The sequence below is a fragment of the Tauraco erythrolophus genome, chromosome 28 (assembly GCF_009769465.1).
Source record: "Tauraco erythrolophus isolate bTauEry1 chromosome 28, bTauEry1.pri, whole genome shotgun sequence".
Lineage (NCBI taxonomy): Eukaryota > Metazoa > Chordata > Aves > Musophagiformes > Musophagidae > Tauraco > Tauraco erythrolophus.
In genome coordinates this window covers 5603563-5628404 of record NC_141492.1, presented here as the reverse complement: position 1 = coordinate 5628404, position 24842 = coordinate 5603563, and the positions used below count along the sequence as shown (strand labels likewise).

The window sequence follows — 24842 nt, the reverse complement described above, 5'->3', positions numbered from 1 at the left end:
TTACACGAGAGCACCCAGAACCACAGATGATCTCATCTCCTGCAGCCCGACCTATCGCTGCCGGATCACGTTTCCCCTCAAAACCTAATCCCGCAGAGAGCACCCGGCGCCGGCCCGGCCCCGCCGGCAGCACCCTCGCTGCTCCCGACACCGGCCCCGCCGGCAGCACCCTCGCTGCTCCCGACACCGGCCCCGCCGGCAGCACCCTCGCTGCTCCCGACACCGGCTCCGCTGGCAGCACCCTCGCTGCTCCCCGACCCCGGCCCCACGTGGCACAGACCCCGGAGCAGGAGAGCGGCCCGGGAGCCACTCCATGCCGGCCACGCTGAGGCACCGGCCTTGACCGGTCCAGGTGGGCTGTGGCAGCCTTGGCGCGAATGTCGCCACAGCAGAGCCCCCCCGGGATGAGTTCTGGGCACCAGTTGCACCCTGCGAGGGAGGGGAGAACGGAGAGGGAGGAAGGCAGAGGCAGAGCCCTGGCACCGCGCTTCCTTCCCCCTCCCAGCGCGAGCGGCTCCAGCTCCGCCACCACATGTGCCTCTTTCATCACCGCGGCTAACGCAACCGGGGAGCTCCGGTTCCTGCCCAGTGGTCCCCCCCAGCCCGGTGGGCATTGGAGCCGAGTGGTCTGTGGCTGCCGGAGAGGGCTGCGCACCCAGCAGCATCCCAGGATGCCCTCGGCATCACCCGGGCAAGGAGGTGGAGAAGCATCCGGCTTCAGCTCCCGGCAGCGGGGTCCGGCACAGCCCGGGCACAGCTCCCACGGCCACGCTGGCGGCTGGGACGGTGCCTGCCTTTGCCGGCACATGGGGTGCTGGGGCTCACTCCTGCCGACACGCTGCCATGCGGCCGACCACCTGGCACACATGGGCCTCGTGACGGGTGCGAGCAGGCGTGTTCCAGGGCAGGGCTGCCTCCGCACCGGGCCAGCACCAGCCCAGCGCGGCCGAGGTCTCCGCTGGGAGCCGAAGGCGTTAAGGGGAGACAGAGGTTTGATGAGGGGCCGTCGGGATCTCTCTGATCCTTCCGCCCACTCTCCGATCGGAGCAGGGCATTTAAAAGGCCACGGCGCAGGGTGAGTCACTTCCCCGGTCGGTGCCTCAGTTTCCCCACAGGTAGCGTGCCGGGGATGAGCTGAGCCCGTCTCCCCGCAGCGTGTCTTGGCGCTGGGGAATGCGGTGCGGTGGGTCCAGCCCAGGGCTGGATTCCTCCATCTGCTCCTCGCTCCGCACTGACTCACCCCGACCCTGGGCACAGATGGCACCTCCCTCCATGCCCCCAGCTGGGGAAGGGGCACAGGGCGGCCCCTCTCCGGCCAGTGTCCCTGAGCAGCCGGGGAGGGGCCGGCAGGAGGGAGGGCGAGAGCCAGCCCTGCCCAGGGGTGCTGGAACGTCCCGATGCCTGAGTGCCCAGCAGCACAGGGCACGGATCAGGGGCACCCACACCTCCACATGCAGCAGCTTCACTCCACCCAGCCGCTGCGGCCCGGCCCCGTGGCAGTGCTGGTGCCGGTGGCACGCAGGGTCCAGCTGTCCTCCCCACCAGGATTTCCTGCCGCCGTTCCCAGAACAGGCCGTGGCCCCACATCCGTGGGGCAGCGGGTGACCCCACGCAGCCATCAGCCAGGAACCAGCCCCGCCGCCCCGAGTGCCGCTGGCACCTGGGGTCAGGCACGAGGCGAGGTGGCAGCACTGGCGTCCCATGGCTGGGGCCACGTGGTGGGACTCATGGCAGTGCCCCCGCCCCGGCCAGCCCTGAGCAGGCGGCCCCATCACCGTAAACAGGAACCGTGGCCGGGGAGACCGCGGCATGGCCGGGAAACGAGGGGGTCCCTGTGCCCGTGACGGGATGTGTGTGCACGGCACGAGCTGGCACCCGGCCTGGCCGGGGGGAGCGCGGATGGGGGCACAGCACACCTGGGCGAGCGTGCACAGCTGCGAGCGTGCACACACGCACGGGAGCACGTGTACCCGTCCGGGGCGGTGGGGTTGCACACACGTGTGCAGGGATGAGGCTGGAGGAAGCAGCTCCTCGTGCCCCCGGCCTGCCCGGGTCGGGGTTTCCCGTGGCACGACCAGCCCACAGGGCTCCTCTCCCTCCTCCCCAGCTCCGACTGCTGCGGCGGGGTACCAGCCCCAGCGAGGGGCAGGGGTGGCACTGGGCAATGGGGCCATGTGCGAGGGTGCCCACGCACCCACGCCCACACCGTGCCATGCTCCACACGGTGCCATGCTCCACGCCGTGCCAGAGGACTTGCTGCCTGTCGGTGCCCCCATCAGCCGGCCGGGCCCCATGGGACCCCCGGGTGGGGGCACTGAGCCCTCCCTGGCCACGGGGCTGGGTTGAGGTGTGGGCGCTGAGGATGCTGTGCCCCAACTGTACCCCCCAGGTGGGGCAGATGGACTGCACTCCCCACAATGCCCTGCGGGACACACTGGCCCCTCCTCCTCTGGGGTGGCCACGGTACATTATGGGATGGGTAGTCCCGGGGGTGCGATGGGGTCCCGGGGTCTGCGGGGGCGGCCCCGCTGCCTCCGCTCGGCTCCCGCGGAGCGCCTGCCCACGGCGGCAGCGCTCGCCTGCCTGGCCCATGCCAATGCCATGGGGCAGCCCACGGGGCTCTGGCTGGGATGAGGTGGGGGCAGCTTCGGGGTGAGGGGGAAGCCGTGATGGCAGGGCCGAGGGGATCAGCCCCGGGCGGCGGCAGAGGTGCGGTGCGGTGCGGGGCGGTGCGGGGCGGTGCGGGCGGTGCTGGCTCATGGCCCGGGCAGCCTCGGCTTTGCTCCCACCCAGGCTGGACCACAAACCGCCCCCGCCGGCCGCCGCGGTGGGAGCTGAGGGATGGGATGGGGTGAGATGGGATGGGATGGGATGGGATGGGATGGGATGGGATGGGATGAGGTGGGGATGGGATGGGATGGGATGGGATGGGATGGGATGGGATGGGATGGGATGGGGTGGGATGAGGTGGGCTGGGCTGGGCTGGTGAGGTTTTACTTTCCCCCTGGTTTATGAGCTGGGTCACCCCAGGAGTGAGGTTCAGCGTGAACCCGAGGAGGCAACTGAAATCCCGGCTCCTCCCCCTGCCCAGGGCTGGCAACTCGCTCAGCATTTATAATAATAATGATGATAATAACAATAATAATAATAATAATAACAACAACAACAAGCCGAGTTGTCATCTGACTCCCGGAGCCGGTGATTTAAAGCAAACCAAGAAATGTTGCGGCGTCTGAGAAGTAACCGCGCGGTGCCAGGCTGAGACCGGCGCCAGATCCAGCTGGAGGCCCAGCCCGGCTGGGAAGGGGCTTCCCATGGGAGGTGGGGGCACAGGGTGTCCGGGCACCAGTCCTCTCGGCCGCGGTGGGTGGGGGTCCGTGCCCCAGGTGGGGGTTCTCAGCCCCCAGCCGCACCCAGGGGAGTGTCCCGTCGGTGGGCACGAGCTGGCAGCGTGCGCCCGCGGTGCTGATGCAGCACCAGGACCTCTCCTGACCCGCGGTTTCTGTGACCGCCGCACCGCCTCCGGCACTCGGCACTGGGCTCGAGGGGGGAACAGGGGCTGCGGTGGCAGAAGGGCAGTGGCAGAGCTGGTGCACGGGGCAGGGCGGGACGTGGCTGGTCCTGGGGTCGGCGGTTTCCCCGGCCCGTCCCGGCTCCGGGCTGAAGCCGGGGCAGGGAGCGAGGCAGCGGAATGTCTCCAGCCCTGCGGGGGCTTCCGCGGTTGCCAGAGCCCCCGGCTGCGTGCTGGCCCAGGGACGGAGCACGGCTGGGGCCAGCTGCCTGCTGCTGCCTGGGCCTGGGCACAGCCGTGCCAACCTGCCCGCACGCTGCTCCAGCCAGTGATGTGGGGAGAGCCAAATCCCCGTTCCCACCCGGCCGGGGGTTGCCGGCCACAGGCCGGCAGCGCCAGGGGCTGGCAAGGGGGGCAGCGGAGCCAAGGGCTGCGTCAGCAGGACGGGGCTCAGTGTCCTGACAGGCACCGTGAGCTCAGGCGGCCAAGAATAGCCCTGCCCTCACCGCGGGCCGCAGGGCACGGCCTGGCACAGCCAAGTATGGCCCCACACCTGGGCCCGCGGCGCTGCTATATCCAGAGGGATTCGCCATCCTTCCCGGGGCCGGGGCCAGGCTGCGGGTGGGAGCCCCCGCGGTGCCACCCCCACCCCAGTGCTGCACGTCACCGCTGGGAGCTGCCTCATCCCGGGCTCCGGCAGGAGTCGTCCAGCCCTGTGCCGTGCTGAGGTCCCCCTTGCCCGCGGGGTGGCTCAGGGTGCCCAGCCCCCCATGCCCGGGTGGCTGCCTGAGTCACACCAGGGGTGACTTCGTCTCTGGGGCTCGCCAGGCTTGAGCCAGGCCCACGGCCAGGGTGATGGGCAGAGCCCCAGGGGGATGTGGGGTGCCCCAGAGCCAGGGCATGGCAGGCCAGGCCAGGCTGGGCCGCCAGCTCCGGCTGCGTTGGGCTGGCAGCCCGGGGTGTCCCCAGGCCGTGACGCCCAGACGCGCTGCCGATGGCCACCGGGACACGTCCCCGAGAGCCGGGAATAACACGGAGCCGATTGTGTGTTGCTAAGGACACGCCTGGGTGTTTACAGCCCCGCCAACATCACCAGCACAGGCACCGCCGTCCTGCCCAAGGACACCCCGTGCCGCCGCGAGGAGCCCTGAGCCTGGCGGGATGGGGGGCTCCGGCCGCGGGGTTCGTGCCTGGCGCTGTGCCGGGAGGGTGGGATAACCAGCTCCTTACTCAGAGCAGCAAGCGATGGCTCACCTGAGCGCGCCGGGCGACGTGAGTCACCGCTCGCCACCGTGACTAAGGCTGAGCCGCTCGGCCCCGCGGGGCTCGGGGGACGCGGAGGGGGAGCCGGGACCCCCAGCTGGCGGCCCCGTGCCTCACCCACCGTGGTGGTGCCGCTGGTGCCTGGCGAGCTGGACTGGATGGGTGGAGGTGAAGCGGTTCGGCTGCACCCTCCTGCCGGGGTGTGCCCGCGCGAGCCCTGCCGCTGGCCCCGCGCCCGTGGGAACGCTCCCACTCGCTGCTGGCAGCTCCGCGGCGAGGCCCCAGCCGGGCACCGTGCAGTGGGCCCCGCTGCCTGTGCCGTGATCGCTGGCATCGGCCCCATCGCGGCCACCCCAGCTCTGCTCCCTGCGGCAGCGGGATCGCTCCCCTCCCCGGGCCGGGGGCCTGGAGACGTCACGGAGGAAAAGGGTCCCCATCCCACTTGGGTTCCCCCGGGCTGCAGCCTGGCGTCTTCTGCAGCCATAGGAGCGAGAAACTCTCGTCTTCCCTCCTCTCCCCACGAGTGCCCGAGCCTGGCATCGGCTCTGCCTGATCCCGTGACCCCGCGCCTGCGAGGGGAATGCGGAGACTTGTGATAAAATCCCCGTTTGCCAAAGCTGTGAAATCAGCCAGGAATTCACTCCAAAAGGGGGAAAAAAAAAAGACAGAAAAGAGAAAAGCTGCTGCCCGGGGCTGGTGGGGGATTTCCCCAGAGAACAAGGGCTGGGAATTCCCTTCCTTCGAGGGACAGGACTTCCAAGAACCAACCCCGGAAGGATTTAGGCCCCCCCAGCGGAAGCTTGGGCTGGCGGGACGGGGCAGTGCCAGGGGAGCGGAGGGACCGACACCGCGGGTCCTGCCCTGAGCCCACCCTTACACCGGGACACAGACACCAGCCGGGCCCGTGGGAAGTGTCCCCGCGGGACCCCAGGTAAGACCCCTCTCCTCCGCCCCGGCGCTCACGGTGCCCGCGGTGCCCGCCCTGGTGCGTGTGAGCGGCCGCGGGGGCTGATCCGCCGGCCCAGGGCGGTTAAGCGGATTGCGGGAGCTGCGTGTGGCCTGCAGCGGGATTTGTGTCGGTATTTGCTCTCGGATCGGCTCTCCCCGAGCTGCTCAGCCGCGCGGGGTTTGGAGAACGCTCCCTCTGGAGACGGCGGGAGCCTCTGATGCCGCACGGCAATTATGCCCGAGTCTGCCTGTAATCTTTAACGATTTATTCCCAGGGCAACACAATAAACTAAACACACAAAATCTGGGCTGCTGGGAATCCCAGAATCTCCCAGCTTGTGCCTCTGGAGGCTCAGGATACCTTCAACCATACTGAAATCTGCACGTGCTTCCTAAAGCACCAGCTCCTGGAGTCATGGGACTGCCGGAGGAGATGAGCGTCCTCCCAGGAAGGAGATGGAGCCATGGGGGGAGGGTGGTGACCGGGCATGGGGCTCCTCGGGGCCGTGGGGCCATGGCAGCAGCTGGTGGGGAGATGTCCTGCCCGTGGGGCATGGCACACTTTGCCAACAGACCCGAGCAGGCCACGCTCTCAGCCAGCACCAGAGCAGCTGCCCATGGCCATGATGTCCCTTTGCCCCCACCCTGCAGATCCTGGCCGTGGGGCTGGGGGCTGGGCCCTGCTCCTCAGGAGGTGGCTCTGGGGTGACGCCTTGTCCCCACCATAGCCCATCCCAGTGCACAATCCCGAACGGTGGCAGGGCCAAACCACTGTCCCCTCTCCCCGCTGCTCCGGGGGCCTTACCCCACCCAGCAGGCTGGGACGTGGCCCCCGGAGGGGGCCTGGGCTTCGCAGCTCCTGGGGAGAACAATGGCGCATCCCTGTCCTGGCCCCTCTCCCAGGGACAACAATGGCAGGAGCCAGAGCTGGAGCTGCTGGAGCTCATCTCCCCCCTGAGAGCCCGTGGGGGGCCGGGGCGGGCGGGGGGCTGCAGGCTGCGCCACAAAGGCTCCCCCCCACACACTTCCAGCCTGGCTCCGCTCCTTGTGCATGGAGGGGCCTCGCTCCCACCCAGCGCGGCTCCGGCAGCGATCGGCGCCAATCCCAGGGGAGGCCTTTGGGACCAAAACAGCCGCAGCATTTTGGGGCTACAGAGAGCTCCCCCCGGCCCCCTTCAGTGCTGCCCTGTGGGTGGGGGCTGTGCGGCCCCCTCCTCGCGGCAGGACCGGCCGCCAGTTCCCCATCCAGCTGCTCCATGTCTCGGGGTGCCCGGGCATTGTCTGCGAGCGACGGCCTGGCCGGGGCAGCCGGAGGTCCCGCAGCTTCGCCCCAGCACCGGCCCTGCCGCAGGCCGGGGCGGCCGCCGGCCCCACGCACCTTGTCCCGGTAACCGGCCGGGGGCTTCCGCTGCAGGGCCCCGGGCATCACCCCCAGCACCAGTGCTGCGCCAGCCCACTCCTCTCCGCCCCAAAAAATCGTGCGGGGCCGAGCCCTTGTCCGGCTGTGACGGGGATGGTGGGGCAGGGGGAATCCCGGGGCAGGGACGGCCCAACCTCGCTATTACACATCAGAGAGTCTCCACCGGGAGCCGCTTGGAAGCTCAGCCCGTCCGTTCCCTGCGCACGGACTGACTTTGACCCCGGTGACGGCGCACCCGGACGGGGAGAGGTGTCCGGACTGTCCCCTCCCCACCGCCCGCGGGAGGCGGGTCCCCCCCGCCCTGCCGCCCGCGGGATGCAGCGCCGGCGCTTGGGAGGCGCGGGGGCAGAGCCGGGACCGGGACCCCCGGAGGGGCAGAGCCGCGACCCCCGGGAAAGGCCGACACTCCCCCGGGGAGCCGAGACCGGGAGCAGGGGGGCGCCGAGCCGGGACCCCCCCGGGAGCAGGACCCGGGGCGGGGGGCAGGGGCTGGGACCCCCAGGGCAGGGACCGGGACCGGGGGGCAGGAGCCGGGACCCCCCCCGGGAGCAGGTGCGGCCGCGTCACCTGCGGGTCCCGCTGAGCCCGGGGCCGGGGCCGGGGCCAGGCCGGTCCCTGCCCCCGCCAGGCTCCACCCCGGGCGGTGCGGGATAAAACTTGGGGCACCTCCCCGGCAGCTCCGCGTCAGGGCTGCGCTCGGACCGGCTCCAGCGCTCGGGAGGGGGCACGGCACGGCACAGCACCGCCCCCCCTCCCCCGGGAAGTTTTTGGGGTCTCTTTTCTCCCCTCCTGCCGCCGGAGGCAGCTGAGCTCCAGCCGCGCCGGGGAACCGCGGAGCAGCGCTCCGGGCTCGGTGAGTGGGGCCGGGCTGTCGGGGTCCCGGGGAGGTTGGGGCGGGGGGGGGGGGATTCACTCGCCTTTCTCGGAGCGGGCGGGACGGCTCCCCGGGGGGCCACAGGGCAGAGCCCACCGGGGCGGGGTGTCCGGGAGCGTCTCCCAGCCGCCGGGACCCTCCGTTTCCCCCGGGCGCTTGGAGCTTTCCCTGCCCTCGGGGCACCGACAGCGCGGTCGGTTCCCCCCTCTCCGGCTGTCGGGGACCCCGAGAGCGGCCTCCCGGGAGGGGTGCGGGGTCCCGCTCAGCCCCCACCGCGTCCCGGGGAGCGGCCGCTCGCCCGCAGCCCCGGCGTCCGAGCGGGGGCTGCCCCGGGCCGGTTCATTCCGTACCGGCAAGCGGGCGGAGGCCCCGGGGCGCACCGCGACCGGGATCCCCGGTGTCTCGGCGAGGGTTCCCCGGACCCCACCGCGCAGCGGAGCCCCCCCCGGGCGCGGGAGGCGCGGCGGGGCCGGCAGAGGGCGCCCGCGCTTTGCTGACTCATAGGCCCCCCCGGACCCCCCCCCGGGCGCGGGTGCCGGGGCCCCGGTGTGTCCGTTCCACTGCCGGGGCCGCTGGGTCGGGGTCCGCGCTGCGGGTTTGGCGAGGGAAGGGGGAGGCAGGAGCGTGCTGGGGGGCGGGGGCTGAGCCCCGCGTCGGGGCAGTTCCCTGTAGCTGTAACGGCGTCACCGGGAAGGTGACCGGGCGGGTGCGTGTGACCGGGCGGGCGTGACCGGCCGCGGGTGACACTGCATGTCGTCGTCCCCCCCACCCTTTCCGCCTCGGTGTCCCCGCGTCACTCGGCTCCGACGGCTCCGGCTCCCGCCCGGCCCCGCGGGCAGTCCCCTCCCGCCGCGGCCTCCTCCGGTGCGGGGGCCGCTCGCCGCCCCCGCCGCGCCGCCCGCCTTCCCGTGTCCCGCGTTCACCCCTCCGCGGCGCCCGGGCCTCGCAGCCCAGCTCCGGCCGCTCCCCGGCCGCGGGCAGCCCCGCGCCCCGCCGGGTGCTCGGCGCTGCCGGCCGCCTGCTGGCGGGGCCCGGGCGCGGAGCCCCCGCCGCTGCCCCGGGGCCCCTTTGTTGCGCGGCCCGGGATTATGAATGGCGGCGGGGGGGGGGGGCGCGGGGCGGGGCCTGCGGCCGCGTGGGCGGGAGGAATCCGGCCGGGCCGCCCGCCCACCTGGCCACGTGGGGAGCCTGCTCCCACCTCCTATTGGCTGCCGCCGCGGATGTCTGGGCGCTCGACGCGTTCCCATTGGCCGCGGCGGCCGGAGGAGCCGGAGTGAATGAGGGCGAGGCCCCGCCCGCGGGACGTTGCTCCCCCCCCCGCCCCCCACCCCCCGCTCGGCGCTTCCACGGCAGCGCGCGGCGGCGGCGGCGGCCGGTTCGGCGGGTCCGGCCTCAAAGCGAGGGGGGAGCGAAGCGTCCTCCGCGCCTGCCCGCCCCTCGCCGCGGCCTCGGGCCCGCACCCCGCCCCCAGAAACCCCGCACAGAAAGGAGAGCGGCGGGGAGGGCGGAGAGCGAGCGGGCAGAGCGGGCAGCGGGCAGGGCAGGCAGCGGGCAGAGCGGGCAGCGGGCAGGCAGCGCCGCTTCCACCGCCCCCCCTCCCGCAGGCAGCCAGCGCCGCCTCCCCTCGCCCCGCGGCCCCGCCAGCAGCCGGCGGAGCGGCAGGAAAACGGGGGATTTTTTTATTTTTATTTTTTATTTATTTCGCCCGGGCCGCGGAGGGCCCAGCCGGTGCCAGCCCGGCCCGGGGATCGCCCTCCGGCTCCTCCCGGACGCCGCACGGAGGACTCGGAGCGCAGCCGGAGTTCCCGTGGGTACCGCCGGGGCGTGCGGCGGAGCGGGCCCCGCTGCCTCCTTTGTCCGCTTCCTCCCCCCCCCGCCCCCCCCCCCCCCCCCCCCTTCCCCCTTCGCGTTCTGGCGTCGCCCCCCGGCACCGACCGCCGCTCCCCCCGCAGGTCGGCGGATGGACCCGCAGCCCGGCGCCAGGAGCTGCAGCCGCGGCGCTCCCGCCTGCGAGGTGGTCCCGAACGAGCCCCCCATGAACCTCTGCATCAACACGACCACCGGGACCCGCTATGAGCTCTCCGTGCCCGCCGAGGAGACGGTGGAGGGGCTGAAGCGGCGGCTGTCCCAGCGGCTCAAGGTGCCCAAGGAGCGGCTGGCGCTGCTGCACAAAGAGAGGTAGGGCTCGGCTGGGGGGGGGGGGCGCGGGGTCCCCATCTCCCCCCCCCGGCAGCGGGGCTGGGCGCGGGGGCGGCCCCCTCGCACCGGGCTCGGCACCGCACAAAGGCTCCCGCCCCCCTTCCCCCTGCCTGGCCCCATTCCTGCGCGGGTCGGGGGGGGGAGCAGCCCGGGGGGCCGCGGGCGGGGGCGAGCCGGGGCGGAGGGAGGGAGGGAGGCTCCGGGTCGTGCCGGGGACCGGAGCGCGGCCGCCGCCCCCTCGCTCGGCCCTTGCCGGGGCTCCTTTGTGGGCGGCGGGCCCGGCCGTGCCCCGCGGGGGCCCTGCCCTTTGTTCTGGGCTCAACTTCGGCGGCGGCGCGGCCCGGCCCCCCCCCCGATCCCCCAGCGCTGGGAGGGCCGGGGGTGGGGGGGGTGGAGGTGTCCTTTGTCTGCCCAAGGCCCGGTCCGGGGGGGCTGCGCAGCCCCCCCCGAGTGGAACGGGGCCCGAGTGGGGTCGGGCTGCCCGGTGCCATGCTCAGCCCCGGCCTGGAGTAACTTCGAGTCTCGCCCGGATCGGGGATGGAGGGTGCAGGGGGGGGACCCCGTAATGTGTCGGCACCTACGGGTCGGGGGGGTGGAGCACGTCCCCCCCGTGCCATGCTCTCTCACCTCGCCATGGGCAGGTTTCCCGTGCCCCCAGCCACTCACCAGCTCCTTGCTGGCCCCCTTGCCCTGGCAGTGCCCCTTTGACCGATGGCTGCAGCACCCCTTGGCCATGCCCCGTTTGCACTGTGTGCGGAGCAGGGGGTACCCCAGCACTGTGTGCTACCCCCCCACCCCGGGGTGCAGGGAGCAGCTGGGCAGCAGGGTGCTGGGTCCCCCTCCTGCCCGTCAGGCGTCGGAAACGCTCGGAGTGGGGGGTGCTGGAGGGGGCTTGGTCCCCTGGGAGCAGCCAGGCTGGCGGCTGGTGTCCCCCACGTCGGTGCGTGTAGCCGGGGCAGCGCTGACCTCGCCTTTGGCATCTGTGTCCTCTCGCCCACAGCCGACTCAGTTCTGGAAAGCTGCAGGACCTGGGGGTCGTGGAAGGAAGCAAACTGACGCTGGTGCCCACCGTGGAGGCCGGCTTGATGGTAAATGGCTTTTTTTTTCCTGCTGCTCCCTCCCTCCCACTCGTCCCCATCTATTATTAAAGCCCCGGGCGAGGATGTGCTGGCAGCCCCGCGGCCCCAGCCCTCGCCGAGGCGGCAGCGCTGGGCTGGGCACGGCAGCGGGTTTAATATTTCGCTGCTTTCTCAAGGCTTGTGTAGAAATAGTGGAAGTGACATGTCATCCCTCCCCTGCTGCCGCACAGACGCCCCCTCCTTCTCTGCATTTGTAATGTTAATCCCCCCCTCCTTTTTTTTTTTCCTTCTTTTTTTTTCCCCAGTCCCAGGCATCCAGGCCAGAACAGTCGGTGATGCAAGCGTTGGAAAGCTTAACCGAAACTCAGGTGAGGGGCTCGATGCCCGGGGCACCCCCAGACACAAAGGAAGCTCAGTGGGGTGGTGAGGGGGGGAAGGGACTGCTGCGACCTGGCTCCTCTCTCCCCTCCCAAAAGGCTTTGGTGTTTAGTGCCTCGTTTGGGTTTCACCTTCAGAAGGGGTTGGGAGCGCTGAGGGTGGTGCCCGGGGCGGGCACCGTCATCCTGTGCAGCGCCGGGCGCAGGGAGGTCCCACGCCGCAGCGCTCGCAGCCCAAACAAGCTGGCAGCCGGGGAGGGCAGAGGCGCTGGGAGGTGAAGTGACTCACTCAAGGTCACGCCGGAGGTCGGTGGCGGAGCCCAGTGGCCCAGGGCCCTCCCTGCCCGACGGGGGCAGGGTTGGACCCCCCCGCAGCCGCCCACCTTGCGGTGCAGAGGCAGGGCTGGCCGCCTGCCCCGCGCCAGGGACCAGGGCTGGCGGCGTGCGCTGAGGAGGGGCTGGCAGGGCCACACTGGGGGCTGGTGGGGCCACTGGGCCACACTGGGGGCTCGCACGGCTGCAGAACCCGTCGTCTCCTTCCTGTGCCCAGTGGACTCTTCTCCCTCTCCTTGGAGCCGTCCTTGAGGGGGGGGTGAGGGGAAATTGGCCGTGCCCGGGTGTCCTGGCACTCTCCGCGTGCCTGCTCGGTGGCCTTGGGCTGGGGCGCTGGGTGGCGAGGAGGGGGCACGGGTGGGCGTGGTGGGTGGCGCTGGCGGGGGCCGTGTTTAGAATAACCGTGAAGTTTCTTGGCGGCTGGCGGGGCGGCCTCCAGCGTGGGAGGTGTCATGGGTGGGGGGGGTCCTCCGCCCGCGGCGCGGGGAGGAAGCGTTCCCAGGGCTGGGCGAGCCGCCGCGGGTGCGCGCGCAGCCGCCGCTGCCAAGGTGGAATTTACCCCCAGCCGCGCAGGCCCCGGCTGCTTTGTTTTCCGTCTCTGTTATCGCTGCCCAGCTCTTTCCTTCCTCTCCGGCCGGGGGGGCTGCAGCGGGTTCTCAAAGGTGGTTTCATGGTGGTTGGTTTTATTTTTTTAACCCCTGGCTGAATTTGGAGGAGGGGGCTGCGCGCCACGCTCTGCCACCACTCGCCTGGGCCGGGCAGGGGGGCTTGGCAGGGGCACGGCTGTGCCCCCGTGGGGATGTGGCAAGGGCCACGGCTGCCCTGGGCTGCCCTGCTTCGTGCCCCCGGTGCCCTTGGCTACCCCGGGGTGACCTTGACTTTTCGGCAGCTGGTTTAACCCTGTGTGGGCCGAGGGAGCGAGCTTGGATCAGGAGTCCTGTGCCAGAGGCTGGCTCCAGCCTCTGCCTCCCCGTCCCCCCCACCCCAGCGTCCCTGTGGGGCCCGGTTTGCTCACAGGGTGCTGCCTGTCCCAGGTGGGGTGCAGAGCTGTGGGAGGGAGCTGGTCCTGGCAGCCCACCTGGGGGGGTCCCAGTGCGTGTCCCGGCTTCAGGGCTGCAGCCGTTTCTGGTAGGGCTGTGCAGCCCCCCCGGGGGGGCAGTGAGGGGGGATGTACTGGGGAGCAGCATGGCCAGGGAACCCGTGGGGCTGCCCAGAGCAGGGGGAGTCTTGGAGTGCCCCTGCATTTTGGGGGCAGCTGCTCCTGGCCTCATAATGCCTGGCACAGCTCCCGTTGGGTGGGCAGCCGTGGTCCCTCCCGGCCTCAGAGAGGTGTGTGGGCTACGGGCTGGTGGCCCACCGGGGCTGGTGGCTTCAACGTGCCGTCTGGTTTTTCCCCTCGAGGCTCTGCCAGGTGGGCTGGGGACCCGGCAGCCCGGGCATGCCGTGACGCTGGCAGTGGGACGTGGCTCCGCAGCTCCTGGCCCGCCGCAGGTTCCTGCCGGGTCGGTGATTCAGGAAGCCGGGGCTGTGCAGGAGGAACCGCCAGCACCTGGGGGGCGGCGGGGGGGCAGGAAGCCGCTCCTCTCATTCATGCTTTGCTCGGCTCTGCCTGCGTCACGCATCCTCCGGCAGCGCGCCGAGCTGCGCCGGCTTCCTCCGGGGGCGGCGGGGGGGCCCGGCCGCTGCCCCCCTCCCTCCCCAGGTGCCCTGGGGAAGCGGCTGCCGGGCAGGAGGTGACGCCGTGCCCCGGCCGAGTGGCACCGGCTCTTCCTGGAAGAGCTCACCACGCTTCCTTCCGCCGGGCACACTCGGCGGCTGCCCCCGCTTTCCAGGGAGCTGTGCCCACGGCCCCAGCACCCGAGCGGACAGCGGGCGTTTGATCCCGCGGCCTCCGCTCTGCCTCCCCCCAGCCCCTCTGCCCCACTGCAGAGCTGGGGGGGGGACACACACACACAGAGACAGGGGCTCATCCTGCCCAGCCAGCCTGGCTCTGCCAGGGGCTGTGGCAGCGGAACACGGCCGCGGTGCCCTGGCCCTTTGCCCTCCTTGGCATGGAAAAACCCCCGGGAGCGTCTGGGCGGTGGGACACAGCTGTCGGCCGCAGCTGCGCCCGGCTGGAGAGTGTGTTGAGAGGCTGCATGGGCCGGGGGGGGCGTTTCCTGCTCCCCCCACTTTGTCCTCACTCTGTGCCGGCCTTTCCCCTCCGGATCTGCCGGGAAGCGGAGCGGGGCATCTCATGCCTGTGTTTGCCTGGGGGTGCCCGGGGGCAGCTCCTGGTCTCTGCCAGCCTTGGGGGGGCCCCGGGGGTGCCTGGGGCTGGGGGCCGGGGTGACGCGGGGCCGGGCGCTGGAGCGAGGTGGGAATGCGGCGTTCTCTGAGTCACCGGCGTTTCTGGGAAGCAGCCGGGAGACACTTGCCCCATCCCTGCGGGCCCTGAGCCCAGCACGGTGCAGCCAGATCCCTTCCCAGGGCTTGGCATGATCCCGGGGGACCCCTGGGCATGAGGGTTTGGGGGGGTGCAGTGGCCCCAGCCCCTGTGGCTGAGCCAGCTGGGAGGGATGGGGTCCTCCCCGGGCGGCCGTGGGTGGCGGAGCGGGCGGCAGGGTGGGACGTGTTTGCATTGGAGCGGCTCGGTTTGGCCGGGGGGGGTTGGCAGCGGCGTGGGGGCGGGTGCTGGGAGCCCCAGAGCTCCACTCCCGTTGGGCTGGCTGCCCTGCCCGGGGTGCCGCAGGGGACCAGCTGGCTGCCGCGGGGGGCTGGGGGGAGGCTGGGGGACCCTCATGCCTTGCGGGGGGAAGGGGTTATTTTTAGTGCCACTGGGAAGCGGCACCAGCTCCGGGTGCGCTGGCGAGGGGTCAGGCAGGGCGCGGGCAGGGGTGACTCAGATGGAGCAGGGAGAGGCGGCCTCGGTGCCGGCTGACGTCAGGGGGGCCCCGGGGAGGTGCGCGGGGCTCCCCCGGGCCGCCTCGGTCAGGAGCGGGGGCAGGGGGGGTCGGGGCTGGTGGGGGGGCTCCTGTGCATGAACCCTGCTCCCCACTCGGGGGTCAGAGGGGGCAAGGATGGGACCTGCCCTGCCCGTCCTGGACACGGTGCTGGGGCCGGTCCCCTTCCCCAAATGTGGTCTCTGCGCCCCAGCTGGGATGCAGCGTGTGGACCCCGGTGTGGGGTCCCTGTGTTTGTGCCCCGTGGGAAGTGTCCCGCCTGCAGCAGCGGGGCCGGGAGCCGCGTGGGGCTGTGGGCAGCCGCTGCCTGCCCTGGCACTGCCGCCTGCGGGGGATCTGTGTGGGAGCCGTGACGGCTGTGCCAGCGATGCCGGAGGGGCTGTTGTGGCGGAGCTGGGGTGACCGAGCGGTGGGGACAGGGTGCTGCGTTCGTGGGGGGGACATCCCCGGTGCGTGTCCGTCCCCAGCTGCCACGGGCAGGGAAACTGAGGCAGAGGCTGAGCCGTGGGGCAGGACGGGGGCTGGGGTGAGGCTTTGCTGTGTCCCGGTGCTGTGTGCATGCACACGCGTGTGCGCACGCGTGCCCATGTGCACGCCCGCCGTCCTCTCCCGCCCCCTCGCCCCGTAACCTCCGTGTCCAGAGCTGCAGCGTCTCCTTCACGCCCACCTCTTCCTCTGCAGCCTCCGCCTGACACGCTCGGGGCTTTGCTGCTGGTATTTTTAAAGCTGCTTTTCCCACGGCTTCTCAGAACCGGCCTCCGCTGGAACGGGGCGCGGGGGAGCGGGGCCGGGGGGGCCCTGGGGGGGGGGCTGGCTGTGCTCTGCAGTGGTGCCGGCCCCTGGCTGCCGATGGGGAGGGGGCCGGCGGGTGGTTGGGGACCGCAGCTCTGCGGGTCCGCTCGGCACCCCTCGGCTCGTCCTGCCGCGGGCGACAGCTGCGCCCCGAAGGTGCCGCGGGGGCGTGGGTGGGTGACGTGTGCCGGGAGCCGTGCACGGCGCTGCACGTGACGGGCTGGGGAAGCCGGGCCTCGCTGTGCCCCAGAATAGCGCGGCGGGGGGGGGGCGGCGGTGGCGTCATCCCCATTAGCTGTGACCCGCTGTCCTGCCCACAGCCCTGCCTGTGCCCGCGCCCTGCAGCCGGCCGGGCTGGCGGGGGTGAGAGGCACCAAACCCCCCCCCGGCAGCACATCCAAAAGCGAAGGGAGGAGGGGGCACTGCAGGGGGGGGGGCTTGTGGCTGCCCCAGCACCCCGCCAGGAACACGGGGGGATGCTCAGCAGTGCTGGGGGCCTCTGCTGTTCCCTGGCACAGATGTCAAGGGATTTGTGTGTCCGGACGGGGGGGGGGGGCCTGAGCGATGTGCTGGGGGGGGGTAGCAGGTGCTGGGGATTGGGGGGCTCCCCCCCCGCCTCCACAGCTACGACCTGGGCAGGGTCAGGCCCCGCTCTTGTCTCTGCGCTGCAGCTGCTCCATCACCTGCCCACGACGGAGCCTCCGGGGGGGGCAGGGGCAAATCCTGCCCGTGCAGCCTCTCCACCGGGCCTGCCCCCACCTCGGGCTGCCTTTGGGAACTGGGGGGAAGCTGGGCTGGCCTTTCCTGCCTGAGAGCCCCAAGTCACGGCACTGGGCACGGCAGGGACCCAGCATGTCCTCACCTGCCCCCTCCGCATCCTCTGGGCACGGGAGCTTGCTCCCAGCGCTGGGGGGGCCGTTTCCCAACCCCCCCGCTCCATGCTGGCACTGGGCTGGCCGGAGGAGCAGCGCTGGCTTGGCAGCGGGTGTGCAGCTGTGCGGCAGCCCTGGCTGCAGCCCCTGCCCGCCGGGCACTGGCAGCAGCGCCCGGGCTGTGGTGGGTTCACTGGCAGGGAGGGCGGGCAGGTGGGCATGGCTGTGCTGGGAGATAAAGGGGAGGGGGCAGGAGGGAGGAACGTACCCACTCAGCACTGTCAGCTGATGGAGCTGGCACAGGGCTGGGGTGGTGCCGGGACAATGGCCTCGGCTGGCACAGCCAAAGGCTCAGGAAAGGGCTGCGGGGAGGGGGAGTTGCCCCTTCGTTACCCTGATGACCCGTCCCTACAGCTGTGTGGCCCCGGCGAGACCAGCGGGGGCGAGAGCCGTGCCCTGCCCAGCCCTGGGTGCCCAGCGCGGGGGGCTGCATGCGGTGGGCTCGCTGCGTGCTGGGGCTCACCGGGGTCCTTCTCTCCGCAGGTCAACGATTTCTTGTCGGGACGGTCCCCGCTGACCCTGGCCCTGCGCGTGGGCGACCATATGATGTTCGTGCAGCTCCAGTTGGCCGCCCAGCAGAGCAGCGGGCAGCTCCAGCACCGGCACGTCATCGCCAGCCGGGGCGAGGCGGGGGCCGCCGCGAGCCCCCACTGCCGGACTCTGCACGGTGGCGCCGGCTCCGGCTTCGCCCGCATCCCCGTGGTGCCCGCATGCCAACAGAGCCCGGCGCCCAGCCCTGCGCCCGCCGCGCCAGCCTCCCCCATGTACTGTAACGCCCCCCACCCCGCTCCCGTCACCGCTGGGATGTTCCGCTCGCACGGGGCCAGCACGCAGACGGTGAACAGCAGCGTGGTTTCCTCCTGCTCGGAGGTGAGTCGGGCCCGGGGGCTCCCGGTCACTTTGGCACAGGGGAGCAAAGCCGGGCGCTTCCTAGCCCTGCTGTGGCGATGCCCTTCCCTGCCTCAGTTTCCCCATGCATGGAGCAAGGGCGTTCCCCTGCCTGGTTTGCAGAGTGCCCCCAGGTCCCCAGGAGGGTGTCGGGGACAGGACATGATCCAGTCTTATCTTCAGACCCTGCCTGTGCCTGTGGGCAGGGGCTGCCTGCCAGTGCTCTGCTGCTGCGTCCCTTTCCCCTGGCACAGCACAGCGGGCCTGGGTGCGGGGGGGGCGGCGACTGCCAGGACCCCCAGGTCTGGGGACACCGATGCACGGAGGGGTGGGACAACCATACTATACTCCCTTGTGTCCCGGTAAAACCGGGGCTGGTGATGCCTGGGGGTCCTGCTCCGGGGGTCTCCTGGCTCGGCCGATTGAGGGGCTGCAGGGCTGGAGCAGAGCCGTGCCCCCGGCGGCGCATGCCTGGGACCCTGCCCGGAGGCTGATCCCGTGTCTCCCCGCCGTAGGTGGACTGCGGCACCCGCAGCAGCAGCTCCCCGGGCAGCGGTCCTGCGCCCACGGCCCGATCCCGCAAACCCGGTGCCGTCATCGAGAGCTTCGTCAACCACGCGCCTGGGGTCTTCTCAGGGACCTTCTCCGGTACGTGCCACTGAGCCTCCCTGGGGGCCGTGGCGGAGGGGCTGGGGGCGCCTCGGGGGCTGCAGGTTTGGGGGGGCTGCTAATCTCACCCCCTTCTCCCCCCCCCCTCCGCTGCAGGCACTTTGCACCCCAACTGCCAGGACAGCAGCGGGCGGCCGCGGCGGGACATCGGCACCATCCTGCAGATCCTGAACGACCTCCTCAGCGCCACGCGACACTACCAGGGCATGCCCCAGTCCCTGACGCAGCTCCGCTGCCAGACGCAGTTCTCCTCCTCCTCCTCCTCCTCTTCCTCGCCCCCCGCCTCCCCGGACCTCGCCACCAAAACTACCTCAGAGCCGCTGCCGGCGGCCACGGCCTCTGCGCCTCTGCACCCCGTCGTCCAGTGCCAAAGCCAGATCCGGATGTGCAAACCCAGCGGTGAGCCCGGCTGCCGCCGTGCCGCGCGTGGGAGGGGGCCGCTGCCGCGTGCCAGGGCACTGCGGTGGTGCCCGCTGGGAGGGCACCGTGGTGGGAGCTCGCTGGGTTTTGGGTCTGGCACCTCTGTTTGGTGTCCCCGGTCTGTCCTGTCCCACTCGGGGGGGGGGGGGTCTGGGGAGCCCCTGCAGCTCCTTGGGCCAGACCGACCCCCCCTTGGCACAGGGTCGCCCCCCACAACAGCCGCCGCGGTGCCCGATGGGTTTTATGTAGTTTTTTCCCCCGTAACGCCTGGGCACGGGCATCCCGGGGGAGGACAGGGCAGGGGCCCCCCCCCCGGGAGGGGCTGGAATGATTGACAGGTGTCAGTCAGGGTGGGGGCCCAGGGGGTTTGCAGGGTCTCTGCAGGGGAAAAAGGTTCACTCCTGCCCAATTCTTGACCTTGACCCTGCAGGGGTGGGGGGTGACCGAGGACTTTGGGGGGGTCCCTCTGCCTGGCCCCCCACCCCTGCCCTGGGGGGTGGAGAGTTTAGGGGGGGACACACGACATGACACCCAGACTCTGGCTCCTTGCCCACCTCTTCATTTCTGGGCTGGGGGTGAAGGTGGGTCGGGGGGGGTGGACCCCCTCCGGGGTGCAGCGGGAGGTTGTGGGGTGCACACCTGCACGCCCCGAGGCCGGAAGGTGCCCACCCACCCCCCTGTTCCCCCCTACCCGGGTGATTTGCTTAGAGACAAGAAGTGAAACTGGTTGGGGGGGGAGGGGGCTCACCCTCCCCTCTGTGATTTCTTTTCCTCCTCTCCTGGCCGAGGGGGGTCCGGGCCCCCTGTGGGGGGTGGCTCCATGCCGGGTCCAGCCGTCGGTGACGTGGCTGTCCCGACATGCCAACGTGTCCAGCCCGACCCCGGGGCTGCCCGGGGCCACCTGTGCCTCGCAGGGGGGTGCGTTGGTGGGGGGAATCCTGTGTGTCCCCCCCACCGTGACGAGTCCTCCCAGGGCCCTGGCCGGGGCCCCCCGGCCCCTTTGGTGTGAAATTCCCAGCAAGGGGGAGAGACGCCCCCAGACCCCCCACCGGCCCCTCGCCACGGCTCAGGGACGGGCAGCCGGCGTCCAGCCCCGCTGATGGTTGTGCCAAGGCCACCCGCGGGGCTCAGCCCCGCGCCGGGGGTCCTTGCTCGGGTTCACAGGAGGGCTGTGCCCCCGTGCCCTGCTCTGCCACCCCCAGCTCTGTCCTGTGTTCAGGTGGTCCCAGTGAGGCTGTGCCAGGGGTTGCCCCGCTGCGTTTGGGGGGGCTGTGGTGGGCTCTGTCCCCCAGGACTGGCTCGGGTCACCGTGGTGGCAGCCGGGGAGCACAGGGGGCCGGTGGGACACGCTGTGCCCCGAGGTCTCAGCTGCCTTTTGGCCGTGGGGCCGGACCGGGGCTTTACCCACTGGGTTCACGCGGGGCCGTTGGAGTGGTGGCATTCGGCGCTGATGGTGCAGCCGCGACCCTGTCCTGGGGTGGCTGCGTGGGGGAAACTGAGGCAGGAGGGAAGCAGAGCTGCTCCATCCCCTTTCCGTGGCTTTGCTGTCTCCCAAGACCCCCCCTCCCGGCCACTCCGGATGGGGGTTCGGTGCTCCCAGCCCCCCGCCCCGCTCCTGCCGCAGCCGCTCTCCCAGCCAAGTTTGTTCTGGAGCGGGATCCCTTTCTTCCCTCCTTCCCCAGCGCTGGAGCCCACGTCTGGAGCTTCGATTGTTCGTCCTCCCACGCGCCGCAGCGGGGCCGGGCCCGCGCCGGCTGCTGTGCCGCGGCGGAGGGGGCGGCCGAGCTGGCGCCGTTCCCCCCCGCGCCGGGGAAATGCCCCCCTTTGGCGCGGCACCGCGGGAAGGGGCTTCTCTCTCCGTCCTGCACAGACCCTGCTTCGGGGGTGTCCGTGCCAGCGCGGTGCCAGGTGGGGGGCTGCGGGCATCCCCTGGCGTGGGGAAGGTCAAACCCCCCCCGGTGACCCCCCCCGTCTGCTTTTGCCGTTGCAGGGGACCGCTTGCGGCAGACGGAGAACCGGGCGACGCGCTGCAAGGTGGAGCGGCTGCAGCTGCTGCTGCAGCAGAAGCGGCTGCGGCGGAAGGCGCGGCGCGATGCCCGCGCCCCCTACCACTGGCTGCCCAACCGCAAGGCTGCCCGCACCAACAGCAACAGCAGCGTCTCCAGCGAGGGCAGCCTGGACCTGGACTTCGAGGACTCGGTGTGGAAGCCCGAGGTCAAGGCGGAGATGAAATCCGAGTTCGTCGTAGCATAGAGCCGTGCCCGGGGTGGGGGTCCCCGGGGGCCGCGGACTCTGCCGGGGGTGCCGCTCCCGCCGCCCCGGCCGGCGGTGGTCTCGTTTCTGTTGTCATGGGCCAGATCTCCTCTAGATTTGCCATCTCCTGCCAGCGGACACCTCGGGGCCGACCCTGCCCGCACCGGGGGAAGTGTTTCATGGTGGGGGGGCATGGCCAAGGTGGCATCACGCCCCCTCCCGCACCCTCCCTGGCTGCGAGCGGGCAGTCCTGGCACCCGGGGGGCCCTGGGGGATATCAAAGCTGCTGCTTTGCTGTGAAGAGGGGCGCAGCGGGGTGGGCTCTGGCCCCCTGGCGTCCCCCCCCGGTGCGGGCAGGAGGAGATGAAGTCTCTTTCGGAGGTGCTGGGGCCCCCCCGGGTCTGGGGGCCGTTTGGTTTCCTTCCCTTCTATATGTAGCATTGCTCAGCTGCGGGGCTGGGCCCCCCCGGGCGGCTGGGGGGGCACACGCCTGTGCCCGGGTGCCACCGGCTCCGCTGCCGCAGCCGGGGGTTGGGGGGGGGGGGGTGGGGGGGCTTTGTTTTGGGTGGGTTTTGATTTTTTTTGTTTGTTTTCGGAGGGAAAAGAAATAGCGTTTTCCCTCCGCGGCTGAGACCAACTTCCGAGTCGCCGGACTCCATCCCGCCCGCCTCTTGGGGGGTTGGATTTTCTTTTTTAACTTAAAAAATAAAAAAAGGAGAGGAAAAAAAAAAAAAAAAGGGTAAAAAAAAAAAGAAAAAAAGAATAAACAAAGGCAGAACTCGGTCATGGCTGTCCGCGGGCCGCGGGGCTGGTATTTATAGACATTAATGACCCGACTGAGCCAATACTGACATAGTCTTGCATAGGCCGTAGAAATCCTTTTTCTTGTCCGACTTTTGATTTATTTTTTTTTTTTCGTCAGGAGATCTGTGCAAATAGAGAACCCACGTGATGTGTTTTTTGTCTGTAAAAGTCTTTTTTTGTGTGTTTCGGGGAGGGAGGGTGGGGGGGCGGGGGGGAGAGCGAGGCTTTCGGTCTTTAATATTTTATTTTTTATTTTTGAAATAATAAATTTGGGCAGTCTGGATGCAACCGTGTCTGGCATCGGTGTGGGGCTGGGGGGGACGGGGCAGGGCCTCCCCCAGCACCTTCAAGTCATTAACCCGAGTGTTTCTTTACGTGTGCACACGTGTGCCGTGCACACCTACCCCCTGTGCACACGCACGGCCCGTGCACACATGTGGCTGTGCACACGCGTGTTGAGCTCTGCACATCCGTGTGTGCCCGCAGCCGTGGGCATCCCTACACCCAGCCGTGCACACACGGCCACGCAGGCGTGCTCAGTTCTGCACATGTGTGCACACGCGTGTGCACGCGCGTTCCCAGCCCTGCAGCAGGAAGCCCTCCCAGGAAAGGGGGATGGGACTGGGGTTCTCTGGCCCTGGGCACCCATCTCAGTGCCCGGCTGCGGGGATGTGCCAAGGCGGGTGTTTCCAGCCCTCGCCAGGTGCCGGACCGCGGCCCTCGGGGTGCGCGGTGCTCGCCCGACTGGGTGAACCCGGTCCCATCCTGCCAACGTGCTCCGCTGCTGCCCCGAGGAGCCGGGCCGGTTCCACCAGCCGTGCTGGCCGCAGGTGCCGGCACCCACCCTCCCGTGCCGGCCTCACCGGCCCTCCTGCGTCACAGCAGGGCAGCTGCGGGCCAGGGCGGGGGGGTTGGTGGCCACAAAACCCACAGCCACCCCAGTGCCCCACTTCAATCTCTGGGGCCCGGCATGGCTGTGCCTCAGTTTCCCCAGTTGCAGCAGCTGGTTGGTTTCTCTGTGGCTTTCCCCCACCCCGGGGAAGGTGATGGGATGGAGATGGGCCTGGGGACACGTCAGTGCCAGCCCACCCATGGGCACCCGCTTCCCCTGGCCCCTTTGGGTCCTGGGGTAAGAGGCCCCAGGAAAACCGTGGGGGCCAGTGGGGATCGGGGGGGCCGGTGGCTGCGTGGTGCCACGGCTGGGACAGCGTGGGCTGGAGGAGCCCCTGTGCCCGACACTGGGACGCGATGACATGGTGGGCACTGGCACCCCCAGGTCCCCAGCACACCTGGCAGTGGGTGAAGCCTGGCCCCAGGGGAACGGGGGGCTGAGCTGGGGGGCTGTTACGTGGGGAGGGGGCAGGAGTGGCCGCCCCGTGTCCCCAGCACCCCGTGCCCATCCCCTCTGCCATGTCCCCTGCACCCCAGGGAGCTGGAGGGGGGGGGAAGCCAGGGAGGGGGGACAGTCCAGAGCCCCACGGGGGACCCAGCACCCCACGGGCAGGACAGGGCTGGTGGCTCGGCCTCGGGACTGGGGGGGCCTCGCCGGACCCCGAGCCCCCGGGAGCAGCCGAGCGCCGGAGGAAGCCGGGGCCGGGAGAGGAAGTGCTCAGGTTCCTGCGGTGACATGTGCCGCACCGGGCGTCCCGCTGCCAGCGCCCCGCTTTGACGTCATTTCGGGGAGAGCGAGCCCCGGGCCGCCCCCCCCGACACCCCCGGCCCGCGCCGCGCGCGCCAAATTTGGCAACGGGAAGAGGAGCCGCTGGCCGCGGCGGGAGCAGCGGCGGAGGCCTTTTAAGGCAATGGCTGCCCGGCCGGGCACACGCGGGGCACACGCACACGTGTGCACGCTCACACCCACCCCTCTGCGCGTGGGCACGCTCCCGCCCGCTGCTCGCGTGCACACGCGTGTGCGCACAGGGGCACACGCGGGCGGCGGTGCACGGGGGTCCCGGCGTCCGCTCCCACCCTGTGGCCTTGGCTCAGGGTTTGGGGGGTCCCGAGGGGACTGGGGGGGCAGCGGGGCCAGTGGGTGCTGCAGGGTTGGTGGCCTGGGGTGAGTGGGACAGGCCTGGCCCCAAAGCATGGCATGGCACAGCATGGCATGGCATGGCACGGCACAGCACGGCATGGCACAGCACAGCATGGCACAGCACAGCATGGTACAGCATGGCATGGCACAGCACAGCATGGCACAGCACAGCATGGCACATCACGGCATGGCACAGCATGGCACAGGCCAGCTCAGCACAGCACGCTGCGGCGCGGGCGCCCACAGGAGGTGTCTGCAGCGCAGTGGGAGGCAAGCCGGAACATGGGGCGCCTCATCGTGCCACGCCACCGGGGTGACATCACCGTGCCCCGGGCCAGCAGATGCTGGTGATAAAGCGGGGGGCTCGCTGGCGGAGGAGCGACGCCAGGCACAGCCGCACTCACTGCCCAGCCCAGGTGCCCAGGCGCTGCAGACCCCCCTGCACCCCGTCCTGCCTCCTCCTCCTCCTCTCTGCCCCCAGCGCCCCGGCCCCCCGCCCTGCCCAATGCCACTGTGGGGTCAGGCCCATGCCAGCGCGGCTGCTCTCATCCCGGTCCTCCCAGTATGGAGCAATCCGGCAGCGCCAGCGTCGCGCCTTTGGTGTGGTGCCCGCTGGGGGGGCAGCATGGGTGTCACCCCGCGGGTGCGCGTCCGTGCACACGCATGTGCGCTTGCACAGGGCGGGCGTTTGCAGAGGGGTGTGCGTGGGGCTGCGTGCACGGGGGGTGCTGGGGGGGGGTGTGCACACGCGTGAGCAAGGGCACGCTCCTGGCACCCCCCTGCCGTGTTTGAGCCCCTGGGCAGGCGACTGTGCCCTGGCCTGGGCCACGCATGGCTGCAGCTCCTGGCAGGGGGGTGGGTGCCCCCCCAGTGCCCCGGGATCAGCCCCAGGGTGCAGCCATGGCCCAGTGAGCTCGGCAAACACTCGGCAAACACCCGGCAAACACCCCGGCGGGGCCTCGGCCACAGGCCTGGGGCAAATATTTGCCATCCGTGGTGCAGCCGTGACGGGGTGACCGGAGCTGTGGTGGCTGCGGGTGCCGGCAGGGAGAGGGCTGGGGAGCCCCAGGGCCCCCCCACCCAAACAGGGCCAGCGGGTGCGGGTG

General features: G+C 71.0%; 1 protein-coding gene across 3 annotated transcripts; it reads left to right on the top strand.

Moving 5' to 3' along the window:
* Positions 1-9937: 9937 nt before the first annotated feature.
* On the top strand, positions 9938-20900 carry MIDN (midnolin). 3 transcript variants are annotated; one of them, XM_086627841.1, is made up of 8 exons: positions 9977-10194; positions 11216-11303; positions 11600-11662; positions 17154-17514; positions 17765-17816; positions 18094-18206; positions 18324-18626; positions 20638-20900. In XM_086627841.1, the coding sequence occupies exons 1-8, from the start codon at positions 9977-9979 to the stop codon at positions 20898-20900; spliced, it is 1461 nt and encodes a 486-aa protein (XP_086483967.1). The 3 variants fall into 3 exon arrangements, with proteins under 3 accessions (XP_086483969.1, XP_086483967.1, XP_086483968.1); XM_086627842.1 differs by having other exon boundaries at positions 17154-17519; positions 17779-17816; XM_086627843.1 differs by lacking the exon at positions 17765-17816 and having other exon boundaries at positions 9938-10194; positions 17154-17540; positions 18074-18206.
* The last annotated feature ends 3942 nt before the right edge of the window (positions 20901-24842 follow it).

What these genes read in the sequence shown, in the direction of transcription:
- MIDN (XM_086627841.1), top strand. Translation starts at nt 9,977, where the DNA reads ATGGACCCGCAGCCCGGCGCCAGGAGCTGCAGCCGCGGCGCTCCCGCC. An exon ending in GCGCTGCTGCACAAAGAGAG is followed by an intron (nt 10,195 to 11,215) that starts GTAGGGCTCGGC and finishes TCTCGCCCACAG; the next exon opens with CCGACTCAGTTCTGGAAAGC. An exon ending in CTTTCCCCTGGCACAGCACA is followed by an intron (nt 17,817 to 18,093) that starts GCGGGCCTGGGT and finishes CGGCACCCGCAG; the next exon opens with CAGCAGCTCCCCGGGCAGCG.